Raw genomic sequence first — 11,217 nt, 5'->3', positions numbered from 1 at the left:
CTTCATTTCACTGAACAGTGCCTTTGGCTTTAAAGGATGTTTATATTAATGTTTAAAAGATCATTAAGTTGATAGAATTCCAAAACAAGCTACACATGACTTTTTAAAACTTATTGGTGTAAAATAGTGCTACCATGAGTTAAATACATTAGAGTTGTCGTTTCTTTCCTAGGTAGTGATTTACATTGCAGAATGTGATGATATGGGAGTATATTAGGTAATTAGTTACTTAAAATGTTCAAAAGTAGAAGTGTACTTTTGCATTATGTCTCCAAAATGTAGGTCTGATTTGTTTATTTGAGTAGCTTTGTGTAGAAGTTAACACTTGGGTTTATTATTTCATGGGTACGAATGTAGCAGGAAAACCAAAAGCACTACTCCCCATTCTTAGGGTTGGCCTTACTGGTGACCCTGTACCCTTTTCTTGCTCATAAGATAAAACTAATCAGATCCATCTTCAGTAAAGATTCCAGGTATGTCATGTGCCTCAAAAGTCACTAATAGTGCTTGGTTCTAGACCTCAGCCAACTAAATACGGTAAGGCTTATGACTAGAAATTCCTCCTTTTCAAGGAGTGCAAATTATTAAGTGACGTTGGCCGTACTTAGATCAATATTGGTTTAATTGCTAAAAACAAATGAGGTACTTTGGGAAAACTAAACTTTTAAAGCATATTTAGCTTTTAAAAAATAGTGAGTCTTATGTTAGAGCACCAGCCGGGCAGAGAGGCAGAGGGGGAGAGAGAATCTCAAGCAGACTCCATGTCCAGCATGCAGCCCAACATATGGGGCTCAGTCATGACCTGAGATGAAATCACAAGGTGCTTAACTCAGGCACCCCACATTTTTAGTTTTCTAAGATAAATAGGAAAAAAACAATTATTTTCCTTTGTTCCTAATACTAATCTTTTTTGATTCATAGTAGAGGGACCTGTAAGAGAAGCTGCTTTGTTCTTAATTTTGAGAACTTATGGATTTGCCAGGAGTAATACTTTTTATATTTAGTACTCTTTGATGGAATAATTCTATTTCCCTTCCTTAAGCCAGTCTGCTGAATATGAATGTTTAATGGCTTAGTTCTTAGCAATACCATTCACTGTTCTGCAGACCTTTCTTTTAAAATCCCCACTTTTATTGTTTCCCTTTGTACCTGACTTCGAAAAACATATTTTAATGTTTTATTCTTTTCACTTACCAATTTTCAGAATGATGGGTTGATGTTCTGGTAACCTCTGGAAGTGTATTGACTTTTAAGTATCCTGAAATCCTGTATTGGTATTTCACTGTAACTTTTTTGGATGACAACCACTAGCTTAATGAGGGGAGAGAAAATGTCTAGGGTGTGGGGCTTTTTGAAATTGTCCAAGAAAAGTTGAGGGTCATGTGCACTGATGCTCTGAATCAAAGGTAGTGGTCTGGGCTCTGGAGATAAAGGGCTTAACATTTTTTATTTTGTTGAGTTTTTTAATTCCAGTATAGTTAACAGTAAAGGGTTAATGTTATTTCAGAAAGTCTAAGGCTACCTTCCAGCCAGTTCTTGCCAAAGAGCCAGTTGCTGCTCCCTGACTCATGAATTTGGCAGTAGAGGTCCTGTTTAATGCTGTGAAAGTTCTAAGTGCTGGTTTTGAGAAAATTGTTGAGGTTCATCTGTGTTAAGGGTCTGCTCTTAACCAAACTACTTGATGCTGTTGAAGGCTTGAGGCTCTGTCCTGGGTTCTTAGACTGGAGGTTCTCCCATCTGTCTCCAAAATACTTTATTTTACAGTCTTATGTTGGGGAGAAGTGGGAAAAAAAATGTCAGATGTTAATTTACTTTCACTCTTGAAAAAGAGATGGGAGGAATCTAAAATAATTAAATGTATACTGTGTCCCAAAGTTCTAAGTGTTAGGATTAGTAAGTAAGCAAAACAGTTAACTGTTCTGTTGGACTTAACATCCCATTGTACTAGCAGTCAATACACATTCTAAACTCCCTTTAAATTTTCAGTTCTGCGGAAGACAACAAGGGAGTATTACTGGCTTATTACAGCTGGGAACTGAATTAGCACACAGCCATGCATCCCAAACTGTAGTGGTCTGCATTGGCCTCCCTTACTACCACAATTGGAACATTCTAACTCATTATCACCTACAGTAACCTAAAAAAAATGGATTTTGACCCTTAGTTTCAAAGCCTTTGACAGACTAATTGCATGTCCACACTGGTGAGTACTACTTGTCAATAAGAGTGAACAACTGATCAACAATGGATGAGGATGAATCTCAACATGAGAGCAAGAGGCCAGACACAAAATCGCACATAATACATGGTTCAGTTTATGTTACACTAGAATCTAGTGCCAACAAATGTTAAATTGGGACCAGTGATGGGTGTGGGGAGCCTATGCCTCAGGTTTTTGTTTTGTTGATCTTTTGAGAGGAGGGACAGGGAGGGGGAATCCCAGCAGGCTTCACACAGTCCGGCACAGAACCGGATGCAGGGGCGGGGCTTGAACTCAAGAACCTTGAGACCATGACCTGAAGTAAAATCGAGATGCTTGACCGATGCTTAACTGACAGCCACACAGGTACCCCCAGAAAGGTGTTGACATACATACATTTTCCAAACTCACACTTAAAACATATGCACTTAAGAATTGTACATAAATAGTGGCTTTAAAAAAAAAAAAAAAAAGGCTTGGGTACGTATTGGCCTCTGAGAGCCTACAAGTCATGATTGAGCATTTGCCTGTTTTTACCCTCGACTTTTGCCACTCACCCCGGCTTAGTCCTTCCTGTCACCTAGCCTTTTTCTACTTGCAGGCACTTGACGTCTTTTGCTTGGAATATTCCTTTGCATGGCTGGTTCTCCCCACCTTTGTGTCTTAGCCCAAGTATTACCTAGGAGTGTTTTCTATACCACTGGTTTTCTTCAAAGCCCTGATAACAAGCTAGAATTTCTCTCTTAACGTGCTCATTGCCCATCTTCCCTAGAAGTGAAGTGGCTTTTTATTATTTTTTTTATTACTTTTAAGTTTATTTTGGGGAAGGGAGCAGAGAAGGAGAATCCCAGGCAGGCTCTGTGCTGGCAGTGTAGAGCCTGATGCGGACCTTGATCCCACCAACCGTGAGAGCATCACCTGAACCAAAAAATCAGGAGTCAGATGTTTAACAGACTGAGCCACTCAGGTGCCCCCAATGAAGTGGCTTTTTCAGGACAAGAACTTGTCTTTCTTCCCCCATGGCCTGACAGTAGGATCTCAATAAATGGTGATTGAATGAATTGATAAGTGACTACCAAATTAGTATTACATATTTAGTGCTATATGAACATGTCAAATTGAGATAGGAAAACCTCATATAAGATTCACGTATGGAGTAAGAAAAGTATGAAAACTAGATTTGAGGTGTAAATTTGGAGTCAAGACCTTCTGGTTAGAAACCTCTTCAACTGTAAGTTGAGAATGATACTACCTACTTCATGAAATCATAAGTGAAAATCTGAGAATCATAATTACAATTACTAATAACAGCTAAAACCTTTGGAGCCTTCATTATGTGCCAGACTCTGAATGACCTCATTCAGTAACTGGAAACAACTCTTGGGTTGTTACTGTTCTTAGCCATAGTTTGTAGATGAAGCAGAGTCTCAGACTGTTACTTGCTGGAATTTATAAGTAAATGTTGGAGGCAATATTCAAATCCAGGATTTCTGACTTTTGAGTTGATGCTCTTATTCAGGACTGTTGTCTTGACTGGACCTTTTGGGTCAGCCTTAACTTGGGTGATATTTGTGCAGTTGAAAGACACACTTTATCTGAACATTGGAAAAAGTTGCAAGCATTTTACGTAGAACATAGTTACATACGCATTCCATTTAAAAGTAATAATAGTATAGCAAGATCAGTCCTTGCAATGAGAATGTCTAAATTGAGTCCAGTGCTTCACACAGGGACCTTTTCCATCACCCAGTACCCAGTTTTCAAAAAGTTTTCTGCTTTTGTGTCCAATGCTGAAATAGAGGCGGCCTGTTTAAGAGCCTCAGCTTTAAAAGGAACTTAAAACAGCTTGGACTGATACTTGGAACAGTTGAAATTTCGTATTCCGTAACTGAGAAATAGCACTGTTTGACAGCAGCTACTTCAGTTTATGCTCTAGTGAAATGAAGGCTGTCAGCTGCTGCCAAGGACACAGGAGGGATCTAGCCAGATAGCATGGATTTCTGAATTTTGCTTTTTGAGTTTGTTCTTCAGTGTCCTTCCCACTATGACCTCTTTCCCTTAGCACCAGGAAGCCTGCCACTAGAAACTTCACTAGAGAGTGAGGCAGTTGCACATGACAAGAACACCTACAATTCTGAAGTTTGTGGGAAGGACGGGAGTGACGCCTCTGAAGCGGGGAAAGGCGGTGAGAAGAGATGTCCTCCTTGTTGACCTGGTTAAAAAGGGACTAAATTCGCTTAGTGTGCAAACGGAAGCAAGTCTCAGCCAGGTGGCGGGAGGACGGCCTGGAGTGGTCGCTGACCAGAGTCCCGCTGGTTGCTTCCTGTAGCCCTCTTGGGCGGGATTGCAGCGACGCTTCAGTGCCGCTAGGTGGCAGCCGCGCGTTTCCAAAGCAGGCTTGTCTACCCGGGAGCCCAGCTGGGAGCGGGAGAAGCGACCCGAGAGTCCTGGAAGGGGTTGAGGGGGAGAGAAGTCCTGGAGACCCCCTTTCCCGCAGGGGCAAGGACGGAGAGATACGAAGGGGTCTCACTTAAGAGTGCCAGCCATCCGAGTAGGCATCTGGGGCACGCCACGTTCCTGCGTGGACTCACAGGGCGGGTAAAAACGAACCCTCTTAAGCGGTGCCGCCCCGGGGGCTGGGCCTGACCCGCCCCCTCCTGGCTCCCCACTCCTGCGCTAAAGGGTGTGAGTGAGTGCTAGTAGCGAATGTGGGCGAGTGAGGACGCCCCGCACCTAACTGCGTTCTTGGGGACCGCAGCCTTCCCAATTCCGGCAGCATTTGCGCCGCGGCGCGGGTCATTGCGCCCGGGCGCAGAGCTCCGACGGCTTCCAGCGCTCACCAGCTCCAGCCTCGCGGGCTCTGCCCCTCGCCGGTCCTGTCGCCGAGAGTCTGAGCGCCTCCCTCCAACCCGGAGCCGCCAGGAGAAGGCGGAGGCAGTGGAGAGGCCGCGGCAGGCAGGCAAGCAGGCTGGGCCGCCTTTGATGTGGGCGCGGCGCACCCAGCCGAGCTGAGCGCCCGTCCGGCCGCGCCCCGAGGGGGGAGCCCCCGGGCCCCGCATCCTCATTGTGCCGACTCGGGCCCGGGCCCGCCCCCGGCCCCCCGCCCCCTCGCCGCCCGCGCGTAGAAAACGCCCCGGCCGCCGCCAGTGGTGGGAGGCGGCGATGCGCACGGCCGGAGAGACGCGGAGGAGGAGACATGAGCCGGCGGGCGCCCAGACGGTGCGGCCGTGACGCGTTCCTGCTGCAGCCGCGCGCCCCGGCCCTGGAGCGCTGACCTCTGGCCCCGCACCGCCCCGCGCCCCGGCCGGAGAGCGCGCCCCAGCTTCCAGCCCCGCCGCGCATGCTGCCCCCGGAGTGAACCGAGCAGCCAGCCTCCCGCAGACGCCCGGACAGACGGACGGCCAGCAGTGAGCAAGCTTCCCCGCACCAGCCGGGCGCCTCTTGCACAGCGGCGGCCACCCCGTAGCCCCCGCGCCAGCCCGGAGGGCGCAGCGCTCGGGAGGAGCCGCGCGGGGCGCTGATGCCGCAGGGCGCGCCGCGGAGCGCCCCGGAGCAGCAGAGTCTGCAGCAGCAGCAGCCGGCGAGGAGGGAGCAGCAGCAGCGGCGGCGGCGGCGGCGGCGGCGGCGGAGGCGCCCGGTCCCGGCCGCGCGGAGCGGACATGTGCAGGCTGGGCTAGGAGCCGCCGCCTCCCCCCCGCCCAGCGATGTATTCAGCGCCCTCCGCCTGCACTTGCCTGTAAGCGCCCGCGCGCGGGGCTGCCTACCCTGCCTTGCCGTCTGTCCGTGTGCCTGTGACTCTGTCTGCCCGCACGGCCGTTCGTCTGACTTTCCGACTGCGTATCGGTCTATCTGTCCGCGCGCCCCCCTCCCTCAAGTCCCACTGACCACCTCTCCATCTCTCTCCCGCAGGTGTTTACACTTCCTGCTGCTGTGCTTCCAGGTACAGGTATGTGGGATCCTGACTCTGACCTCCCCCTGCCCCTGCCTCTCGGTACAGGTCGACCCCCCTTCCCCGGGCCGCGCCCCCTCCTTGTGCCCCACCCCTACTGGGCGCCGAGCCCAGTGCACCTGTTCCCAGGGCGCCAAAGGGCGGCTCCGCGCGCGCCCTGCGCCGGCGGGGGACCAGCCAAGGGCAAGGGGCTGTGCTGCAGGGCTCAGACTGGCGCGGCCCCTGTCGGCCTCGGCTGGGAAGAGATCCCCGGAACCAGCGGACTCACCCGCTGCAATGTGCCCTGCTCCAAGCCCCCCTGCCCACAATCGGCGAGGAGTTGGGACCTGGGCATTTTTCCTGCCAACCGTCCCTTAATATCTCCGCTCGCTCTTCCAAACAAAAAAGCTCCTTTCAGCCGAATGGATTTTGAGTCCAGGGAGAAAGCTTCAGTTGTAAATTACTCTGTGGTTTCAAAGGCGTTTGCAGGAGAGAGGGAGAGAGAGAGAGAGAGAGAGCGAGAGAGAGAGCACGCGAGCGAGCGCTAGGAGACTCGGTGAGAGGTAGCAGAGACGGGCTATTGGGCTGAGGGGCCATTGCCCTTGAAGCCGCTACGGAACTGGCCACGTTCTGCACACCCTTGCCCAAGGTGGTGTGGCCCTCGGCTTGTTCCCCGCCTTGCTCCCCGCTCGCTTGCTCGCTCCCTGTGAATCAGAAGAGGGCTTGGCGCTCAGCCTGGAAAGCACTTGCTAAAATCTGATCTGTTACTTCAGCAGCTTTCAGACTCGGGAAGGTCTTGGCACGCAGACAGTTGGAACGCGCTGGCTTCCAAAGCCGTGGAAATGAAGGAAAAGCGGGGGGGGGGGGGGGGGGGGGGCAGAGAAAGAGAAGAGGGAAGGAGGGAGCGACTTCAGCCCCGATTAGAACCAGACCAGGGCTGCCTCAGCATGGTTTGGAGGGGGGGGGGGCGGCAAAGGGAAAGGGAATAGGAAGTGCCAGCTGCCCTAGCCCCCCACCCACTTAGAGCTGCAAGGGAGGGGCCCTAGGAGGAGCTGGATAGGGGCCAAAAGAGATTATCTGCCCCTTACCCCCTGGGTTGAAGGCAGGTGTCTGCAGGGTTAGAGAAGATGCTCAGGTTTTAGCTTTTGGGGTTCCAGAGGTGCTCCAAAAGACCCTCGAGCAGGGAAAATGGTGGCTCTCCCAGCTTTACGGCATAAGGAGTGTTGTGAGTGTTGAGTGCTGCTGAGACTCAGCAGCCTCTCTCAGTGTTTGGTGTGGTGGCGGGTCTGCTTACCTCGCCTTCCATTCCTGGGAGAGGACTCAGCGTCAGGATGGACACTGGGCTTGGGGCAGCTAATTGGGGCAGGGGGCTATAAGGATGGATGGATGGATGGGTGGACGGACAGACAGACTGATGGGTTCTCTCCTCCTGTTAGTCAGGCCGGGGTCCCCAGTGACTCCTTGAATCAATATAACTGGAGTCAGTAACTTAAAACTGGCTGTTTGCCAAAGCAGATGTGACCCTATGATGGCGGGGGCAGGCGTGGGAATGGCTGGTGTCAGAGAGCCAGTGCCAGGCATGGCCTGCCTGGTTTACAGCTGAGTCTCCAAGCAGAGGGCAGGTCCCAGGGTCACTCCAGGGGATCTGTTTGTCTTACCTGGATGGGAGCTCTTTTCCCTAAGTGCTGCACCCGGGGATGCAGCCATGATGAAATGGGCATTGGAGGCAGGGAATGGCTGTGGACTTGGTTGCCCTCCTGGTGCTGGCTGCCCCTTGGTCCTTAAAGCAGGGCCCAGGAGGGTTTGCAGTATGGTCTTTGTATTCTCTGGGGAAGCGTGAGGGAGAGAACCTGGACTCTGCATCCCACCTCCACCTCCTGGCCAGAGCTAGAGCTAGCTTCTTAGGAAAGAGCTGGGTGGGACACCTGGGTTAGGGCTTCAAGCAGGTGATGGCGCCTCCTCTCCCCGCTCTCTTCCCTCTTCCTTTCTTGGCAGCCTTTCCCCATCCGAACTGCCATCAGGCTGATGTAGTTAACCCATGGTCCATGCACCCAGAGAGTATCTAAGGACGGGATTATGGAGGAGGCAGGCCCCTGAAACGTTGCACCAAGATGGTGCTCAGATGCGCTCACATCTTCGAGAGGACTCTCAGCTCTCCATGGATTTTCAAAAGCACCTATGATTCCTAAACAATAAAGAAACGGCAGGCTTATGTCCCCACTCATGCTTTAGGGACAAAGGTGGAGTGGCCGTGAGAGGTAGAGATGAGGGGTGGGAGTGGTAGTTGCTGGGAGCTGAGGTCCGCTGCCTGCCGAGGTGGTGTTGGGAGAGCAGCTACTTCGCTGGCGGGGTGCACTTAGCAGGGGTGGCGAGAGCTCCCTTGGGGCCAGGGGGGGCCTTCCTGCATGGTGGGAAGGGCTCAGGGCTTTACAATCTGGCAGACTGGACCCAAGTCCCAGCTTCCCCCTTCCTCCTTTGTAGACCCCTGTGAGTGTTAGCTTCATCATTTGGGAGATGGGTGGCTTCGAGGCTGAAGTGATACATGCTAAGTGTGGAGAAGGGTTTGGAAATTCTCACCTACCCAGGAGGGTATGTTGTTCTGCTGGGAAATGGACACACCTATGCCCTTCCCTTCCCCCACCTCTATGTTTTGGGGGACTGCTCCAGTCTTAGCATTAGAGTTTCTGGGCTCCTCCCTTCTCCCCAGCCATCAGTCATCAGCCCCCATCTCTAGCCACATTTTCGAGACAGCACAGTCAATGCCAGACACTGCCCTCCCCCTCGCTCCTCCCCAACCAACCATGTGGTGAGCCCCGCCCTGCCCCCTCCCCCCTGCTGGCCACCCCAGGAAGCGGGAAGCTGGGAATTTAATAAAATCCTCCATACAACTTGGGACACCACGGATAGCTCAAATCGGAAGAATTTTAAAAATTTCCGAGGGGAGCAGGCGGCGTGACCAGTAAATTGCTTTTCTGCACTTGGCTGAGCGCTGACAATGACACCGGGCTGGGCTTTTCACGCAGCTTGGCCGGCACCTGCCTGACATTGTTCCTACCGCCAGGCTCGGCTAGGTCCTGGCCTTCCCCAGACAGGCCAGGCTTGAGGCGAGCCTGGGAAGGGGGGTTTCTGCCACCCAGCCCTTGTCACTCCCAGAGCTCCACTTCCTCCCTCACCGCATGATGTGTTCAAGTTTTGAAGTTTCCTTCCACGCCCCCTCTTGGCCTGACCACCCCCCACACCTGGCTTCCTCAGTGAGGATTTGAACCTTTCTTCTAGTTGGCTACAATAGGAAAGCCAGAGACAGAGTCCTTTGGGACGTGAGGATGATGGGAAGCTATCCTATTGGGTAGCACATTTGATTTCTTAAGGCAGCAACGTCATCCCTCTGTCCATCCGGTCAGGTATTCATTCAACAAACACTTGCTGGAAACCTGCTTCTTGCCAGCCCTGGGAACAACCCAAGTCAGTTTCTGGCCTCAAGATGCACCCAGGCTAGAGGGGAGAGTGCCAGATAAACCTGAGTTCCTTTAAGCCTGCCTCCTGAGAAGTGCAGAGAGGCTGGCATATCCAGCCCAGGAAAACTCTAAGGCTCTTGCATCAGGAAGCTTGTTTCCTTCTTCCTACCATTCTTCCTCCTGAAGTAGGAGGGGTACCATTTCTACTTGACAGTTGGAGAAATTGAGGCAAAGAGTGGGAAGGGGATTTGTTCAAGGCCAATGCCAAGACTCAAGACTCTGGATTCAAGATTCTGTATGCTTTCCCCGACACCAGACAGACTTTTTCAGAAAGAATACCAAAATTATTCAGAAAGAATACTGGTGGGAAAGGAGAGTTCCAAGAGGCATGCTAGGGTTCCTCAGTGAGAGATTCCCCTGGGATTCTCCTGATGGGTCTCCGTTGTACCAGATGGTCAGAGCCCGGGTAGGTGTCTCCGATGGGAGGCATCTGACTCAGAGTCTGCAGACCCTGATTTTCCTGGAATGTTCTGGACTGAAAGGGTCGCTATGTGACAGGCAGGCACTTTCTCACATCACGGAGACTAAGCCTCACAACCAGCCTGGCACTAGGGAATTCTACAGACAAGGAAGTGCGGCCCAGAAGCATGAAATAACCTGCCTCTGTCCACTGAGCAGGACAGAGGCAGAGCTGGCTTCGACTCTGGGTCACCTGGCTCTGGGCCCCAGGCTTATTAAACGGCAGCCTAAGGGCTCTGGAGTCCACTAGCCTGGCTCCCTGTTGTCACACTGCCTTACCTTTGCTGTATGACCTCGGCAAGTTTCTTAACCTCTCAGGTCTCAGCTTTGGCATGTGTAGAATGGGAAGAAAACAACCGACAAAGCGGTCCCTGCTTCCTAAGGGTGAGAGCAGGGGCCAGTGCGGAGCCTGGTCCTCTGTCCAGGGCTCTAGCCCCAGTGCCTCTTGTTTGGGGAGGGCTCCCTGGCCCCCACGCCCCTGTCAGGGTGGTAAGCTCCCCTTCCCCAGGGCACTGTCTCCTCCTGGTGGCCAGGAGAGGGGAGATGTGGATTCTTTCCTTTCTGAGGGCGGGGACTTTCTGGTTCACCTCTGTGTGCTCTGCATTTCTTACCGGGTCCAGTTGCCCCCACTCGCAGACTGGCAGAACACTGCCAGGGATACAGGGACCCTGTATGCCAGGGATACAACGGTAGTGCTAAGGGCCTTGTCAGGGTGGCCTGGGCTGGGCGATGGCCACCAGGCCTCAGAAAGGGCAGAAGCCTGTTGTCTCCACTTTGGGCCTGAGTCTGGGGACTTGTTCTGAAACGTTGGTGGGTCAGCGGGCCCCTCAGGCTTTAATCAGGCTTGCTGGTAGGGGCTGGGAGGTGTTTGTTCATTGCTCTGACATCTAAATGGCGTCACGCCCATGGGCCATTTAAAATTCTCCGGTGGGGAAGATGGGGCCAAGGACAAGCCTCCTGTGGGCCACAGGGCAGAAACACTCTCAGGACCCCTGGGATCAGTCCTGGATTTGTCACTGGCTCACTGAATGGCCTCCCTCCCTGGGCCTCAGTTTACCCACCTGGGTATCAGTGACGTGAGCTAGATGACTTCCGTGGAGTTTGAACACATGGGC

General features: G+C 52.2%; 1 protein-coding gene across 1 annotated transcript in view; it reads left to right on the top strand.

Annotated features, from left to right (window-relative positions):
* Positions 1–4,886: 4,886 nt before the first annotated feature.
* Positions 4,887–11,217, top strand: part of FGF18 (fibroblast growth factor 18) — a 33,286-nt gene continuing 26,955 nt past the window's right edge. Inside the window, exons 1-2 of the mRNA XM_045501646.1 lie at positions 4,887–5,936; positions 6,110–6,146. Of these exons, the coding sequence (XP_045357602.1) occupies positions 5,905–5,936; positions 6,110–6,146 (69 nt within the window). The 5' untranslated portion in view covers positions 4,887–5,904. The remainder of the gene's footprint in view (positions 5,937–6,109; positions 6,147–11,217) is intronic.

The sequence above is a fragment of the Leopardus geoffroyi genome, chromosome A1 (assembly GCF_018350155.1).
Source record: "Leopardus geoffroyi isolate Oge1 chromosome A1, O.geoffroyi_Oge1_pat1.0, whole genome shotgun sequence".
NCBI lineage: Eukaryota > Metazoa > Chordata > Mammalia > Carnivora > Felidae > Leopardus > Leopardus geoffroyi.
This window is presented reverse-complemented; position numbering and strand designations above follow the sequence as displayed.